Consider the following 18,849-nt stretch of genomic DNA (forward strand, 5'->3'; position numbering starts at 1 on the left):
ACATGGATTTTCCTTTGATGGTGGGAGTATTCCTTTGGGTTGTCTTAGGACAGAAATGCAAGTTGAAAGAGCGAAGTGGAGGGACAAGTAATCCTTCAGTTGAGTGGCACGTGTTTCAGCATCTCCTACTGTTTGAAGCCAAAGAAGCCTTCACACAATGGAGGAAGGGGGGGTATTGTATCCAGTATGGCAAAAGTCATACTCAAACATGCGTGTAATTGATGATGGGCCAGAGTACCATGCTGGGGGTGCAAACTGCTAGAATGCTGTGTATTTCTCATTGGAGTAACTAAAGGGAAGTTTGAAGTGAGTCTAGTGCAGTAAGTGTATATGAGGGTGTGTAAGTTGATGTTCTGCAGGGCACATCTATCACTATTTCAGCATTGCCATAGTTTCTGCTATTAGTGTTGTCTGTGATTTAAAGCCGAGTCCTGTGTTGGATCATGTGATAGTCATGTGATTCAATGTAAACAATGGCTATTTTAAACAAGTCCGTACCTGGTCATTTTTTCTGGCTTTCATGTGTTATACTGGGTCCTGTGCTGGAGGCTTTCATCGTATGTCAACAATGTGGTTTCTTGAGGCGTTTTAACTATAGTATAGTAAAAATGGAGTGATTTACTCTTCTTTGTAATTAGATGAAGTGGTTGTGTAGCCTTTTGGAACCCAGTACAGCCTTCCACTAAATAAATGCTCTGACTGCACCATTGGAAACTATGGATGAATAATATATGAAATCTGTGTATTGCAAAGGTGAGGAACGGGTGCTAGGAACATGCTTTGGAGGCGAAGAAAGTGAAAAAATAGTTACAACTTCTTAACAACAGACTAAGGCATTGCTAGCTTGAAGTTTGAGTAAGCGTGTCAACTGTACAGCATATTTGCATTAGAAGAACCTTTAGTGACTTTGTGGTTTGATTCCTGCCTGTCATTACCCTTCTTATTTACTCCTACACTTACAGAAGATTTGCCTTGTCCCTCAGGTTTTATTACCTGTCCACAGCACATCAGTGGGGAATAGAGAGGAACAGCTGCAGAGAGTCCTTTCATTGCTTATGTCATGGAGAGAGCTTCTGTGTAGTCATTGAAGTATACAAACACTCATATGTGCCATAAATATCCAAACAAATCACAGAGCAGACACCATCAAAAACAGTCAGAGAAGGAAGTAAAGTAGGAGGCATCATTCAGAGCAGGAAAAAAGAGGAAGGCTCAACAGCAGTCACAAATTCTGGGTTAGTCATCATTTGTCTCCATGGTGGGTGGAGGGACCTGCTGAAACATTGCGTCACTTGCAATTATTAGTCACTAAAGCCATTGTCTGAACCTCTGAATGAGAGGGGCAAGATTTTCAGCCTTCTAAGAGAAAATATAGTAAGAAAAATGGGCTAGGAGGACTTACTGATTGCAAGGTGTTAAATATGCCCTTGTTCACATGTTTTATGTGGATGCTGTCAACGTAAACATTACATGTGAAGCATATTATAGAGAATTACTGTTTTCCGTTAATTTTCTCTAATTATTTGTTAGGGGAAATTATTCTTTTCCCTGATATAATTAATGCTATTTTTGTGTGTGTGTGTGATTTTATTGCTTAATTCAATTTGGGTATTTTGAAATGGGTCAGTTCAAATTCACAGTTATGTTCTAATATAATGCTGTTGTGCTCACACAGCATTATGGTATTTGAAATTTCCTCATTGTTTGTGAAATGTATTCACTGTTTCATTTTACCTTACACGGTTGCTGTTGCTGTTATTAGATTATTTGTTACTTGGGACATAGCTTTTATCACATGTGTGCACACTCTATGCAATGCAATTCCTATTCTTAAATGATTTACATGAGGTGTTACAAACAGGCTAAAGAATGAACACATAGGTAGTCCTTGATTTTGGCTCACAACACAGGAAGAAGAAGTGGTCCAAGCTTTGAGTACTGTCTGGGAACATGGGAGAGTCAGCACTCTGGTCTGCCACAGAGCCCTTTCTTTTTAGGGCTTTGGCAGGTTGATTGTCTAACCTTGTCTTGTGTGAATTGATTGGCACTTCCCAGTGCAGGCTTTGAAGAACGTGGATAAAGCACTCACAGAGCCTGCATGGTGGATTCTTTAGGCAAGGTAGCCCTGTACAGCGATAGCTGGTAGTACAGGCAAAAATGCAGTTCTCAATTATAAAATACAAGTCAATGGCATTTGAAAATGAGACAGCAATGTGTGTATGTGTGTGTGTGTGTATTAAATGGTATATATATCTAGATGATGACAGATCACGTGTGTGTATGTGAACATATATGCAAATAGAAATCTAATTTACAAGTTAATAATATGAGAACAAGCAAATTTCAAGTGGAATGTATTTTACAGTTCATGGATTAATAGTTCCTTTCACTGGATTTAGCATATTTCATTAATTACACTAGATGCATGCCTATCCTGCATTCATTTTGAAACCACCAATGCTTTCGTATGAAAAGAACTGTAAGAAATGTTTGCTTGTATCTGTGGACAAAGCTAATGGAAAAACCCAATCCTCTCGACCATATATTTATCTGAAAGATGTGTTGTGTATCTGCAGTTGATTTTCTAGAATGCTGATTAGCTAATACTGTTTTTGGCATGCAGCTTATCCATCGTGTCGGAGAACACTATCTGAATTTCAATTTACTTTTCAAAATGATGTTGAACTGCTATTTCTTTAAAGGCTTTTCTGGCCATGTGGGGACCCAGTGCAGACAGTGGAGCTGCAGTCTGGTCTCAAAATCTAATTGAATTGATAGGAGGCAGCTGAAGCAGTGATTGTTGAAAAGCTTGAGATGGATGGCAAAAAAATCAGTGATTCTGAGCAACTTGCGTAGTGTCCTTGTTTGAAACTTCTGCCAAGTTTATTTTTACTTTCATTGGTAAGAGACCTTATGGCGAAAGCCCCATCCTTCAGTATACCTAGGGAATTCATTAGTTCTGTGTGGTTTTGATATGGTCATGTTGCTATTAAAGAAACTTTATTGCTGTGAAAGTACTAGGCTAATAATTGAGGGAGGAGTGGAGAGTTAAGGTAATGTCAGGTTTTAAGCCGTTTGTGCCTGCCAGCAACTTGCCACTGTTTGAACTTCCAAAATCTCACCCTCCTAAACATTTGTTTTTGCAGTGATGGGTCTTTCCCTTATGATTCTGTTCCCTGGCAGCAAAATACCAACCAGCCTCCAGGCTCTTTATCAGTGGTCACCACAGTATGGGGTGTGACTAACACCTCTCAAAGCCAGGTAAGCTTCCTTTTTATGTTTTTATGCTCCCTCCTCTCTAGATACAGATTTTCACTAATGTTTGTGAAATTGAAGGGGTTTTGGAAAATTCTCTTTGGATTGATAACAGTGTCTTTGTTGTATATGGCGCTTTTTTTTTCCAGTGGTCTCCTCTTTGGAGACATCGAAAGGAGGTGTCTGAGAGCATAAGTCAGTAACTCCTGTAGCTGCATGCAAATGTCAGGCTTGGGTTTACCACGTATTTTGCGCTGTATGGTTTCAACACCGAAAGCATGATTTTGGGGTAATACCAAGCTTCTTGGGAATTTCAGATTGAATTTGAAGAGTTGTTTTATAAAAAAACCCCAGAAATTCTAGCTAGATTCATCGAATGACAGTTATTGTTGATTTTACCTGGGGTTGTGTTGTACTTGTGGACTGGTGAAATCCAGTGCCAGGTCTACCCCAACACTGAGATGCTAGCCACCAACTACAGGCTGTACTCTTTTCAACCTTTCCTGTTAATACGGCCTTATTTTGAAAAAATATTTAAATATGCATCGGAGCAAAAACATGAGCTCCTGGCTTCCAGGTGAGACCCACACTTAGTGGATTTTCATTTGGTTCTCTGCACTCTTACCTCTCTTTTTCTTCTGCAATGTATATTGAATTATGCTATACAAAAAGAAGCAGCTTTAATGAAGGAGATGCTGATTATTTGTGATAGTGTGCTCCCCAAGGGATGTGGCGCAAATCAAGCTCTCAGGCAGTCTAGCCTTTTCTTACACTGTAGATGAAGTGCTCTAAACACATCACCATCTGTAATGAGTACATAAATCTAACTTGTCTTTTCTACCTTTTTTAAGTCAAGTAATATTAGATCCAATACAAAATATTCTGTGGAATTGTTTTCATTATTTTAATTTTGGTCAGAAAAATAAAACCAGAATTGTTATGGATTGAGCCACTTGAAAAAGAAATTATTCAGGGACCAAGTCATACAAATACTCACATGGCAGTTATGTAAGCATTGGTTGTGGCAAAATCTTTCTTCAAAAAATAGAGAGGAAACAGTTACACAGATCTATAACACCATTTATTATTGTTGATTTCTTTTTAACACCTTAAAAGAAAAGGTATCACGTCTGGGAAAGAAACACCTGAGTAAACACATAGGTCTATACATTGGCCAGAAAATGGAAATACAGTTTCTTGTAGAAATCTTTCACACTTAAAAAGGCAAAAGGAAAAAGGGGAAGGCGGAGGGGAAGACTCAGAGATTTGTTCTATCCTAAGAACACTGTAATGTTACTTGAACTCTTTATGATACTTCAGAGGAATGTGCAATGAAAGGAAAAAAAGAGTGCTTTGGTAAAAAGAAGAAAATGGTTTTTCAGAATCACTGCAAGAGAAGGGTGAAGCTCTGGAACATGAAGCTTGGTTGTGGTTGTTCACAGCAGATTAAAATGAATGACAGGGTTTCCCATAAGTCTTTAAGTTTCCGAAGGGAAAAGGAATGGGCCAGGATCACTGATTTCCTTTCTCAAATTCCCAAAGTTGAAACTTGGTCTTGCGCAAAAATTGCTGTATTTTTTCCCAAGAAGACAGATTTCCATGTAGGTGATCCACGAACCGCCATACTTACATCTCAGTGGAAATCATAGCAGTTTTGGTTCAATTGGAAAAAAAAATATGCTTCAAACAAGCAAACCAAATCCTTTTAAAAACAGAACAGAGGACACTGAAATATATTCTTTCACAGTTCCTGCATCTGTAGTACCCTTTGCAGTATGCCTGTGGGACTGACTATTTGCAAGTTATTTTGAAGTCCTACCTCCAGAAAACAAAAAAAAAGGCATTTACTTTCTCTTAATCAGATGAATTTGTCACAAACAGAGCATGATTCTAGTAGGTCTGTGTAGTAACTTTTTTCATAAGTGTGTTAGTTTGGGTTCCATCTAGTTAAAAATCTGTGAAGGATAATTAGATATCAGAAACTCTTGTTTGTTTGGAATGGCAAAAGAAGAAATCACCAGGAATGCACACCTAGACAACAACAAGGTGTATGCTTATTAGAGTTTACAGTACAGGGTGGTTGTATTTTAATTTATTGGTTGCAGAAAATCAACTTAATTTGCTTGAGGTAGTTCAAGGTACAGCCCCTTATTCTCATGTTTCTCCTCACAGGTGCTGGGAAATCCAATGGCAAATGCTAACAACCCTATGAACCCAGCAGGAAATCCCATGGCTTCTGGGATGACTACCAGCAACCCTGGAATCAATTCCCCTCAGTTTGCTGGACAGCAGCAACAATTTTCAGCCAAGGCAGGCTCCACTCAGCCGTACATACAGCAGAGCATGTATGGGAGACCCAATTATCCTGGAAGTGGAGGCTTTGGTGGCAGGTAAGATTTACTTGTATGAGGTGGGAAATGGATGTAAATCATTGATGAAGCTTGTTTTAGTGGCCTGGCAGAAGTGTCTTGGGCTTATTTTAATTATAGAAAGTCTCAGTAGCTATTTTATGCTGGTTAACTGAAGTGCGTGCTGCTTTTACAGCTTCAGAAATCAGCTACCCAAACTGCAGTAAAATTCATCACAGTAAACAGAAATGGCTTAGGTCAGTCAATTAGCTTTAATAAACCCCCAAAATAAAGTTTTAATTAAGAGAGATTGTTAAACAGACCACACACTTAGGAATGATTAACATTTAATAAGGCCAGGATGTGAAAGGTATTGATGGCATAATTTCTATGTGTGCATGGAGGAATAAACTTGTATTAGGCAAAGTAGGTTCCAATGCAGTGGCATATTTCTGCCCAAATACTTACTCCACAGTAGGAATTTGAAAAGAATTGGGGGTGAAGATGTTTCTTAAGAGAGAGATGGTCAGGCTGTATATTTTTTTCGGGGAAGTAAATGCTGCATTAGTGAAGTAAGGCAAAACTAATAGCCTGGGGTTTGTTACATTTTTACTTTCTGTGTCTATGCTTTGTAAACAAGGGTGGTAAGTGCACTTGACTGAAACCACTATTTATGGTCCCTCCGCAAAGCCTGCTGAAAAGGTTGTTAGCATAGTCAGTGTAGTGTGAAGAACAAAAGCCTGGGACACCAAGAACTTCTCTTTCCTTTCATCTTGGCCACTGATTTACTGAGTGACCTTGAACAAATGAGAAAGTTTCTTTGGCTTTGTATTAACATTTCTAAAATGGGCACAGTATACTGGCTCATATTTATAAAAATGGTTGATGTCTTGGAGTGGGAGAGGCATGGTTTAGCTTAATTTGTCTTAAGATCAATAGGAGAGCCTGGTAGGAACTGCAAAATACACTGTATGGGATCCAGTAGAGCTGATTGCATTGGGTCTCTCCTGTCCTTTCTGCTAAGGGTCAGGGAAGAACACTTTTACAACGCTGGGAACACTTGGTGTAGTTCACTACTGAGGCAAATGAACACACTGTAGTGGAGAAAGCTGTCTGTTCATGCTGCTGTGCAATATGCCCCTACACTATTGGGAAATGGAGCATACATTAACTTTCAGGATTTCAGTTCAGCTTCACAGTAAGCTACAGCGCTGCAAAGCAGAACACTGCCCCTGAAACCACTGATGGTGGGGCCTTGCAATCCCAGTGGCTATGACTGGTACACCTGAGCAACACTTGCATCTCATGTACACACCTCATGCCTTGTCCTGCTGGCTTTCATTAGGTGTTGTACATGGTTTTGGAACAGTTCCAGATGAGGATGACACCAACGTTCAAAACAAAATCCACCAGGCACATCTTAATTGTCTCTTTCTTTCTTTCTTTCCTTTCTTCCCTGTCAGTTACCCGGGAGGCCCAAATACCCCTGCAGGAATGGGGATCCCTCCCCACACGAGGCCGCCAGCTGATTTCACCCAGCCAGCTGCCGCTGCTGCCGCTGCTGCAGTTGCAGCTGCAGCTGCTACAGCAACAGCTACAGCTACAGCCACTGTGGCAGCCCTTCAGGAAACACAGAATAAGGACATGAACCAGTATGGACCGGTAAGAGAGTAACCCTTACATCTTCCTACCTGCCTGATCTAGACCATTACAGGGAATTTGGCTGTCTTTCTTACTCCCCTGTTTATTAGGGTGCCTACTCTATTTTTTTTTATTCCTTTTTTTTTTTTTTCTTTTTTATGCATGAGCATGGTTATAAATGCTTATGAGAAACTGCTGGAATGTGTGTATGTAGGTATAAGTTGATCTCCTATGTTTTTCCCAATAAATTTTGCCTAACTGTATTTTGTAGTTTGGAGATTATCCCTTAAAAAATAATTGAAGATTATCCAAAGTTACAACTGCATCTGACATGGTATATTATTGCTGCCTCTGCCAGCCTTTGAACCTTTAAATTTGAGTACCTGGTAAAGTGTTCCGGAATCTTGGAATAGGTTTTGTACCACTCCAGTAATTGTTTATTTTGCCAGCTACAGTTGGTTGGTTGGTTGATTTCCCCTTCAAACAAGGAAACAACAGTAGAGAAGGGATTTGCTTTTTAATAACATGGTCTGTGAGAACAGCTATGCGAGACATGCATTTTTGGTGATCCATAGCCTCCAGCATGTCATGACTTCATGCAATATTTTTCTTAAAATAAACAAGGGTTTGATCAATTCCGGTTTTTCCCTCCTTAGCTTTTTTAGCTCTTTGAGTTCTGATATATGTGGCCTCATGTGCCAGGTGATGTAAAGAAGCACATGGTTTAGAAATTGTAGCTTTGTGCTGTATTTACACAGCCAACTTCTTAACCTGTTCACCTTGCAGTAATAACTAGCCAATTTAAGCAAGCTAATTGCTCACCTTAAACTTACTTCTCTCTTTCTCTCTTATGCCTTCTACAATTCCAATTGAATTGTTATAACATCACCGCTCATCAAATGTTGGAGAACACTGAAGGAAAATGCGACATAAATCCTCCCCTTCTTCCCTCCCCGAAAAGCATGTTCAGCTCCCTCCTCCCATTTTAAATGCATGTCGCATTTTATTCTTTTTTTTTTTTTTCTTCTTCTTCCGTTGAAGGTTTGTTCCTCTTTCCAGATGGGTCCAACTCAGGCTTACAACAACCAGTTTATGAACCAGCCTGGTCCTCGTGGCCCTGCTTCTATGCCAGGCAACATGAACCCAGCAAGCATGGGAGCAGGAATGACACCTTCCAGCATGAGTGGGCCACCCATGGGCATGAACCAGCCTCGGCCTCCTGGGATGAGTCCCTTCAGCACCCATGGGCAGAGGATGCCTCAGCAAGCCTACCCAGGCCCACGCCCCCAGTCTTTGCCTATACAGGGCATAAAGAGACCGTACCCAGGAGAGGTAATAAGATAAATTATATTTTGCTTACACTGTTTTACTGTGTTGCAACACACTGGGTAGTGTGTGGTGCACATCCCTGTAAGATAGGTACGTCACTGTTCCGGCCTTGGTAGGAATGCTTCTGTTAAAATACGAGCGGAAGCAGCTCTTTCTTTTTATCTAAAGTATTTGGGTTGGCCCTTGCTATGTTAGTCAAGATGACAGTCATTAAAACCAAGAAAGGCCCAAAATCAGCTGAGCCTTCAAAATGTCACTTTTAAGATTCTCATGCTAGATGGTGAATTCATAGACTGTAAGCAGACTTCCTTCACAGGAGTGGATTTATTTAATGTGACAACTTAAAAGAGATGTTGAAGGTGAAATACTTCATTTGAGCCCACTACGTATGTGATCTGCATTATCTTGGGTGGTTTTATTGTTCTAAAGAAATACGGGGTGGACATTGTATAAACACCAATAGTAATAACATTTATTTTAAAGACCAGTTGCTTTCCAAACTTCTTGAGGCTTATTTTTCATAGGCACCGAGATGAATATAAATCATGTTGAACTCAAATCCCTCTGTGTCAGCATTTATCTAATGTAAGTTTATTTGGAGTGTGGTATTTCTAAGTTCCCATGCTGTTATATGAGAAGTGAGTGGCTCTGTAGACAAAATTACATTGCCAATGACTTAAGGCAAAACACTTAGAGTCAAAATTTTAGGGAAATTTAGACAACCAGTGGTGTAGACAGACAAGCTTTTGGATTTTGAAAAGTACCAATGCATTTTACTATTGAAATTGGTGTGAATCAGGCAGTAGGTGCTTTCGAAAATCCCACCAACTCTCTCTCAGCTTTAAATGCACCTAAACGTCTGTACAAATCTAGCCACCAGTTACTAGCTTCAGAGGTAATTTCCTGGTGAAATTCTGTATTAAACTGAGACTAAAACAACAGCTGGAACGTCAGGTGTAGAGATTTGAACATTATGATATTGCCCTGACTATAATAATGGCAGTAAAAGTTTATAGAAAACATACAGCAAGGAGTAGCACAGCATGCAGAAGGTATAGCAAACATTTATTATTGGGCTACATTTATTTCCTGATCTGCAAACTATTTTTTTTTAATTAATTAAAAAAAAAGTATTCAGAAATAAAAAAAAATAATGATGTGCTTTGGCAGGAGTTGCCTCTCTAGGATGACTTGTCATACTGCCATTTACTCTACAATTAAGAAAACACAAAATGTGGCTTGTTCAAATAATTGTTACTTTCAGATTTGTTTTTGCTGCTTCAGAAGCAGGTTTTTCCTTCTAAGTGAATATGACCATATTCCCAAGAAGTCAGTGCTGAACAATACCCTAAATGTTACATGCTTGCTGGTCTGGAATTCTGCAGGTCTTATAGATGCTCTTTGCTTATTGGCTTTTGAAAGCTTCATTTATGGAAACTGCCTATTAATCAGTTAATTTTTCAAATTGACATTATATTACCTGTAAAGTTCCAATTGTCATAACTTGGATTCCAAAACTGTAGCACAGTACTAGTTAGCACTAGCAAGGTGTTTATGGCTAGTGATAGCATTTCTTTAGTTGTTAAGGTATTGCTCTAGCACAAGGCCAGGATAGCAGTTGCGTTGAGCAGAGAGATGTGGACAACACAGGTTCTTTGTCCATTCCAAGATATTATTTTTTTTATGGTACTTTTTGTGCTTCCGTTCTCCATCTGGAAACGGATCCCCAGGGTTGGGGCTGATAGCACTTGCAACAACACAGAGATTTTGTGAACACTGCATCTGGTTGTAATTCTGGTTTCTTCAAACGCAGTGCCCTTTTACAGCGCTACAAGACTAAGTGTAACGTGTGTTAAGATACATGGTTATTCTTATCCCACTTTGGTGTGGGGGACTTTTTATGCTTTTGAGTGGGTATTCCCTTCCAGCCATCAAGGACCTGGTTTAGGCATGAGTGGCACTAAGTTGAGGAGTATTCACCCAGGGGAGTTTTTGTTTGTTTTGATTCTGCTGTTGAATGTGTGCTAATAACCAATTTAAGACAACTGCTTGCATGAAACAGATCTTTGTCTTCTTTCATCTCTGTCATGAAATAGCCGAATTATGGAAACCAGCAGTATGGACCAAATAGCCAGTTTCCAAACCAGCCTGGTCAGTACCCCACTCCCAACCCTCCAAGACCCCTTACATCTCCCAACTATCCGGGACAGAGGATGCCAAGCCAGCAAAACACAGGGCAGTACCCTCCTCCAACAGTCAACATGGGGCAGTATTACAAGGTAAGAGTTTTCAGATTATCTTGTTGCATTCCACTAGACATTTATGAATGAAGTCACATGAACTATTACATAGCTACTGCTTTTATGTAATTAAAGGAAAGGGAGAAAAAAGCAGTGTTTTTACTAATGTTTGGGTATCACAGGATCAAGTCAATCAGCCAAGTTGCATTGTAACTTCAGAGCAGTTCATAAAGAAAATGGAGCAGTGCTGGAGCTCATTAGAGGCTTTTACAAGAAAATGTTGGTTTTGCTTTAAAAATAGCATGAAAAAAAAAGTACCTAATGGGATTCAGGTGTAATATTTTCACCTATTCATGGCACCGTGCAAGAATACAACTTTGAAAATTTGTAATAAACAAGTTCACTGTTGCAGTATCCCATTTGCAGACCTACAGTGGTCACTGTTGGGTTAAGCTAGTTCAGACTTAGAAGCTCTTCTTGCTGTAGAATTCATCTTTCAACCGAAGTTTGCATGTCTTTCTCCAGCCTCTCCCTCCCCTTTTCTCCTTCTTTTCCCTCTGTGCTGCTTGTTTTGGGCAAGAGTTAATATTGAACCACTTACTGATCTCTAATGTGGGTTAAAGAATCTAAGTTGCCCATTGGTGTTGAATTGGAATTGTTCCAGCGTCATTCACACAAAAAACACCATTGCAAAAACAAAAGGGGAAACAACACCCTTTACCATAGAGTATCTGTTCTACCAAGCTGTCCACTGTGGTACCCAAAGGAATGCCTCTTGCATCATGGCAGCTTTTGCAGTACGCTGCCAGGAAGAACATGAGGAGGAGACAGATCCTCAACTGCTGTAATTCCAGTGCAGTCACTTATGCTAAAATAACAGCAGATGATCTCTGTCAAGTTTTTAAGTGACAGATTTTTTAATACATTTTACATGTGTGTATTTGAGATGGAGTTTTTTTTGCTTACAGGATAACTCTGACAGGGAATCTGTGGTCTTTCCAATGCATCCCCTATTTTGTATCAAGTAATGACTGTTCTGGAAACAGAAAATAAGAGACCTTGTTAAGAAGCGAGTTCATCTGGCTAGTGGAAAAATTCCAGCTTGCCACAGACAGGACCTGAACCTTTGGATTATAGTGATTGTGAAGATAGTAACTCTATGTGTTAAAGAAAAAAGCAAAGATGGTTGGAAATATAAACACTCAAGATTTCAGAATGCAGCTCTCTTCTTAGGTACTTTAGAATATCCTACGCTAGCAGTGCAGTATTTAGATACAGAATCACATTTGAAGTCCTGATGTTTTGGCTGTCTGTAAAGATTTTCATCTTCTGACTCCCATGAATATATGCTTATGGTACACGAGCTATTACAAGAGAGTGACTTGCAATAGCAGTTTTGGTTAATGCCAGTTTCCTTCATTATTGGTTTATTCTGTTAACTACAGCCATCCCTTTAATTACAAGAAACAAAACCAATGGTGTTTTAATGCTATAGCTGCTATTTATACCTAACCTTCCTTTTTCTTTTAATTTGTCTTATTCAGCATCAAACTAAGAACAAAATCTAATTGTAGGTACACAGAATAAAAGACATCCCCTGACCCTCAGAGCTTTCATTCTGAGTAGATGTGTTGGATGGGGGTGGAAGAAAGGATAGACAGAAGTAAAAGGGACAGAGACATTCTAATTGCATGTCTTTGGAATTTGTTTTTCATGTAGGCTTTTGTGCGGTGGGGCTATTTTGGGAGGAAGCCAAAGAGATACAAAAGGGCTGGGTGGGTTGGGGTGGTGTGGAAAAACTAAATCAAATTGCTGGTTGTTTTTGGAAAGAGAGTGTTCAGAGGAACGCAATAAGCCTTTTGGCAGCCATGCTTGCATCTGGTCATTGCCTGAGTTAAGCTGGCTGGTCTGGTTTCAGTTCCTGCTTTGCTCTCCTAGTCTGCTTCTTCCCTGCAGGCCTCATGGGACCTCCTGTGGTTTCTTCCCCTTCCGGTGGCAGAGGGGCCTCCCTACCTTGTTTGTAGTATTTGGTGTTTGATAGCAGTGCAGTTCACAAGGCTTACTATTCTTATTTTCAAGCTGCAATAACAATGTGATGTTATTTATTTTCTAGCCATCAAGGCCTGTACCTGTGGCAAATTACCCTCATTCACCTGTTCCAGGAAATCCCACGCCACCTATGACTCCAGGGAGCAATATTCCTCCATACCTGTCACCTAACCAGGATGTCAAACCACCATTCCCACCTGACATTAAACCAAATATCAATGCTTTACCACCACCTCCAAGTGAGTAGCAAATAGAATGCCACCACAGTCATTTATTGTCTCTGTCCTCTGCCACACACATTTTAGAGTCTGGAAACTAGCTCTGATTGCTGCTCTGGGAGAGGCTCGAATTGTGAAGTTGTGATAGGTGACATGCACAGTGCAGGGTCACTAAAGACAGTGGACAGGAAAGAGAAAGAAAGATTGCTATCCCCTCCAAAAGCAGAATATCAGAAATGTTCTTCCAGGTTAAGCTTGTAAGAATTTTACTTCTAAAGTATTCCTTTGATACACGTCCTGAGGATAAAACACTTGATTTTGTGTTGTGTTATGTGCGCTTGGTAGGCTTGTTTGTTGTATGGACTTTCACTGTGGTCTGTTTTGTTCAAGGGCAAAGCCATTCATTGAACATGACTGCAGAAGAGTGTAAAATGTGAATATTTATAGTGGTGTCTCTATTGTGATCCATATAGGCTTCTTAAGAATAGTCAGTATTATGCCAAAAATTGATGTATGTTCCTTTCAAAGCCACTCAACGTCACCAGCTACATTTGGCTGGGAACAGGGCAGGAATAACAAGGTCTCTCTGACTGTATACTGTCACAAGATGTCTGAGGTTTTGAAGTGACTGATAGAAATAGGAGATACTATTTACTAGGGAGCTGGGAGAACCTTTATGTTTTCTGTAAAATAACTGCTGCTGCATTAGCACTTTGCAACTGGTCTTTGAGTTCAGGATAAGTGAAAAATGAAGTAGAAGAAGGTGGCCTGCAGTATTATTTGGGCAAGAACACAGCATTTAAAGGCATTCATACTTCATAGATCAGCTGTAAGTTTACCACAAGCTGTCATGTTGTGAGATCAGATAGTAATTAAAAACAAGTGTCTGTGGTCACTGGATAGGTTCAGCTGATGAAACTGTTGGAACTAATTGGGTAATGTTGATTGCAGTTCAAACCAGGGAAAATAAGCATTATCACAGTTTGCCATAATTAAGAGGTTTGTTGTCAGTCTTCTGCCAACAGAGTAAGCATGGACACAGAACCTATCCAGTAACAAAAACTAGGAATTCTTGCCATGCTTGGTTTCTGTTTATGGTCAGAATGCTAAGGTCCTAATGTTAAGTGTGGGAGAATAGAAGACTTTGTTTTGCCATCACAATCAGTTTGAGTTCTGCCACTCGTATTAGTTAGTTGCTTGTGATTTTCTTGTAAGTGTGTATGAACCTGCTAAGTTAGACCCAGTAGCAGATCACTGTGCCATTTGTTACTATTCTGTATAAATATACACATTATTATTGCACTGCAGATGCTAAAGGGAAAGTTCACGCTTTCTCTCCCTCTTCGATCCCAGCCAACCACAATGATGAGCTGCGTCTGACATTTCCTGTGAGAGATGGTGTTGTACTGGAGCCCTTCCGGCTGGAACACAACCTGGCAGTCAGTAACCATGTCTTTCACCTACGGCCAACTGTTCATCAGACGCTGATGTGGAGGTAAGCTCAATCTTGCAACCAGTGATGGAGGCCACATGAACTCTGTTTAGGTTTGCCACTTACAGGTAGCTCTCACCTCTCACTTTTCAGAGACAAAACGTTCTAAAATGCTTCCTGATCTGTGTGGCATCTCCTTGCTGACAGCACGTGGCACACAGTGTCTGAAAAATCACTGCAACTGTTCCATCTTTTCTGCTGTAGGTGGAACAGGTGTGGGACATGCATGACCAACGCCACCACAAACTTCCATTTGGGAGACTCTGAAGTTCTAGGTACTTTGTGAAGTGCTAGTTGCAGGAGTAACTGTGCAGGAGTATTACATAAATGGTGCAGAGTATCTGATAATGGAAAACAGCACACTAACGAAGGGCCTGATTTAGAGACTTGGTAAAGCCATTTGGAAAGACAAGTACTTAAATCTTCCAAGCTTTAGAAACTTCCTAAATTCTGCTCTCTCCTATGATTCCACAAATAAGGACAGGTCAGAAATATTGGAGCATGGCTTTCTACGTACAAAAGCTTCTGGATTTCACTTACAGCCAAGTACTACCTTCTAGCACAGAGGAATAGTTTTTCTAGGTGGTACTTTCCTGCATTTAATGTAGATCTGCGTAAGTGATTCCAGGTTATGTCCTGATTTCACCATTTTCCAGGAAAGGCTTTAGATCAATGACTGTCAGAGCCTTAATCTTATTTATTTGTATTCTTTCAAATACCATGGAATAATTTTGCCTTGTTGTTCTGTTTTTCTCAGAAGATACCTCAGTGTTATCCTGGCTGCTGATCACATTGTTTGAACCTGTCTCTGTGCACTGTGAAGGCTGGTTAGTTGCGCAGGATCTTGTATAGAGGTTGTTTCACAGGTGTTGCAGCTGACAGTGTAAAATGCAGCATCTTTCTGTCAGCACATTTTCCGTTACTCCTGTCTCGCTTTCAGTTTCTTCCCATGCCTGGACCATATACCCTTTGACCTTAATGGGAGTGATAACTTGTAGCTTCAGCTTTTTTCCCTGTAGGGATCTTCTTCCTGTTCACTGGAATCCACTTGAGACTTCTATTTTCATGTTGTGGGGGGCGTGAGTTGGGCAGAGAGGTGCACTCAGTTCTCTGCTCCAGGGGTGGACTCTGGCTTTAAAACTGAGGCTTGATGCGGGATGCAGGAGTCCTTGCTGCCATGTTGCCCCCCTACCCTGAGGTAGCCTGGGCGTTGGGAGGGAGAGAGATTGCAGGCAGACCACATCCAATAATTAACACCTAACTTTGAGGTCAGTTATTGCTTACTTGCATTTCATTATCATGGAGTACTCGCAGCAGAGGGAGTTTTGGCAGTTATTTGCCAGTTCTTATTAATAAGTAATCACTACTGGGGATTGTGTTGGCTCATTCAGTAGATTTATAGTGTTGCACTGAGGCATGAGCCTGTTTCTTAATATCTGTTCTTCCTTAGCTCACCAAACACATAGCCTTTATTTAAACTCATTTTAATGAAGACTCATAGGTAAACTGTGCTCAGGTCTGCTGTTTTGAAAAGCTTGTTAATAGCAGGGAGAATGGACGGTCCTGTAATGAAGTCATTTCACATTTAACTCAGGGCTGGATGCACTCCAGAAAAATGAATTAGTCACATGTGTGAATGGATTTCAGTTTTATAGAGAATGGTGGAATCGAGCCAATTTTGAATATTTGTCTGCCAGTTAAAATATTCAGCAAAACCTCTCACGTGTACACATATCATGAATAGCAATGCAACCGTTTTTCTCTCCGCTGGGAACTTTTCATGGTTACGAGAAAGAGAAAGGTTGAAGGTGGGGAGGAATGTGTTCTTGAAGCTGGTTCAGTCTTAGCACTGCTCGGTTATTAATAGCATCCCACAGTGGAGACACTGTGTGCTGAGAACATGAGGGTCTCCTGCACTCTGTCACCGCTCTGTGACATTCAGCAGGCCTGCTCAGAATCCTCGGGAGCACACTTAGTCTGCTTGGTTTTTCTGTCAGAGGGTACCAAGCCTTGCTTCTCTCCAGGTTTGGATGACTTCAGCATCTTCTCACAAGGTGAGAATCTCCAGTGGATCTTGCAGAGAGAGCTTTCAAAAATTGGTAATAAAATATTAAAAAAAGCTGGAAAGACTTCATGTAGATGAATTATGTTGAAAGGTCAGCTGATTTGTGTTCTATACTTTTCTGTTTATAAAACAATTAATGTTTTTATCCTGTGCTAAATCTTGATGTTTTGAAATCCAGAAAAGCTGATGTTAACTCAGAGTCAAATCTCTGATTTTGGAAAATGGCGATTAAGGTGATGATCTCCTTATAAGCTGTTCACAGATCTTACAAAGATATTTTCCTTCATGCATGGTGAAAAAACGAGCACCTAGATTTTGAAGTAGGAAAGATAAACATACAGCTGTCTTTTGCTGTCATAAACAGCAGAATCCTGACATATCAATTCAGTTTTTCATGTTCTTTTAAATTTCTTCTTAAAATTACTCATTCCTAACACAAGGTTAACATCCACGTATGAAACTGAAGTCATAGTCTTACCCACTGAATTTGTGATTAACTTAATCTCAGCCTCTTCCGTTTTTGGAGGTGTTATAAAACTCATTTTTGAGGAGCTAAGTAGTGTGCAGAAGTTATTATTGGAGAAGTGGGAGGAATTCATGCTCTGAAAAAAGGTCTAAATTGGGTAGATTTAATCCACAGCTGTGTTAATTTGGAACCACAGAAACGCAGGGGGTGAGATACAGGGGTCAGTTGATTTACCTGTTCCAAGGCAGGATTAGCTGTACTTGTGTTTCGTCTGACAAGTGTTCATTCCTGTGCTCTTTTAAATGCTCTGAAGTAGTGAAGAATCCTCGGTCTTCCAGCAGAACCCACGGCAGCATGTCACTCTCTTCTTCTTAATTATTAACACACAGGAAGGACCTACTGAATGTTATCATTTTTCTTTCTGCGGGATCACTCCATGGTCTAGGTTTGCAAAGTGGTTTGAGATGTTCCTTTGGAAAGTCCTTTATAAGTGTAAAGTATTAACAGCAAGTTTGTGATATGCTTGCAGCATTAATTCATCATGACTTGCTTCTGTTAAGGGCTTTTATGAAGTATGTTACATCCTTTACTGGCAGTAAGTCTAGAAAAATAATCTGATTGATGAAGAAAAACCTTTCCTAGCATCAAAACGACCTTCCTCTGCAATGTGAACACAAAATTAAGGAAGATTTATTGGTTGTTGTACAGGTCTGACTTGGAATTACAGTTCAAGTGCTATCACCATGAAGACAGACAAATGAACACAAACTGGCCAGCTTCAGTCCAGGTCAGCGTTAATGCAACCCCACTTACCATTGAACGTGGTGACAACAAGACATCTCATAAACCTCTGCACCTAAAGCACGTCTGCCAGCCAGGAAGAAACACGATTCAAATTACAGTCACAGCATGTTGTTGTGTAAGTACACTGAGCTCACGGCTGCAGCTGCTGATGCTGAGTTTGCTATTTAGTATGGTTTGCAAATGTTGCCTTAGCTGAAAGAGCCTTACTCTCTTTTTTGTGCATGCATTTTTCTGGTAAGGTGCTTGTTTGATGATGTTGACACAGTCAGAGAGCTAAGGTGGAAATTTTTGCTGCTGAATTATTGCAGAATGTAGTGGTGTCCTTATGTCTCTGAAAAGGCTTGTGTTCTAGGGGAGGAAAGGAGTTTGATCTACCTATTTAGCATGTGCCTGTATAACAAGGCAGCTAAAGTGTATTAATGTAGAAGTAGATGATTGTGATGCAGACTACTGTATGGTACTAATTTCATTTACTTAGGGTGTTAAACTGTGTGTGGTTTGACATGACAACATCAGCAGCATAATCATTGGTGGTGGCGGTGATTTTTCAAATAGCTTTTCAGATGAAAAACTCATATTCCATGATGCAGTCTAGACCATGCAACTTTCCCCTTTCTTCTTTCCTGTGGTTCCACTCTTGGGCATGAGTCTATATTTTCAATGCAGACTGTTGTACACATACAGTCTGAGCTTTTGACTGTTATGTTGCCACTGACAATAAAGCAAGCTGCTACCTCTCCCAAGATTGCAGTGTGAGGCACTTTGACGAGAAGCCATCCACCTGTTTTGCTTTACTTCACACTGATGTTTCTCTGCCTAATGTCATTTATTTGATGGCTAAGAGCAGAGTCAGCATCCTGTGAATCAACAATGAGATCTGTGTTGGGGAAGGAGGTTCAGCTGGTTCCAGAAACATCAGTAACAAGTCATTTTTTGCAACTT

At 40.2% G+C, this 18,849-nt stretch overlaps 1 protein-coding gene across 20 annotated transcripts in view; it reads left to right on the plus strand.

Annotated features, from left to right (window-relative positions):
• Window positions 1–18,849, plus strand: part of ZMIZ1 (zinc finger MIZ-type containing 1) — a 349,016-nt gene that overhangs the window by 309,323 nt on the left and 20,844 nt on the right. For 9 of the 20 annotated variants that reach the window (XM_030487158.1, XM_030487167.1, XM_030487162.1 and 6 more), the window contains 8 exons: window positions 3,147–3,261; window positions 5,428–5,645; window positions 7,067–7,265; window positions 8,286–8,576; window positions 10,670–10,852; window positions 12,927–13,101; window positions 14,389–14,575; window positions 17,812–18,022. In XM_030487158.1, the coding sequence (XP_030343018.1) occupies window positions 3,147–3,261; window positions 5,428–5,645; window positions 7,067–7,265; window positions 8,286–8,576; window positions 10,670–10,852; window positions 12,927–13,101; window positions 14,389–14,575; window positions 17,812–18,022 (1,579 nt within the window). The remainder of the gene's footprint in view (window positions 1–3,146; window positions 3,262–5,427; window positions 5,646–7,066; window positions 7,266–8,285; window positions 8,577–10,669; window positions 10,853–12,926; window positions 13,102–14,388; window positions 14,576–17,811; window positions 18,023–18,849) is intronic. The other 11 variants (XM_030487163.1, XM_030487171.1, XM_030487172.1 and 8 more) reach the window with 3 other exon arrangements.

This window comes from Strigops habroptila, chromosome 5, assembly GCF_004027225.2.
Source record: "Strigops habroptila isolate Jane chromosome 5, bStrHab1.2.pri, whole genome shotgun sequence".
Taxonomy (NCBI): domain Eukaryota; kingdom Metazoa; phylum Chordata; class Aves; order Psittaciformes; family Psittacidae; genus Strigops; species Strigops habroptila.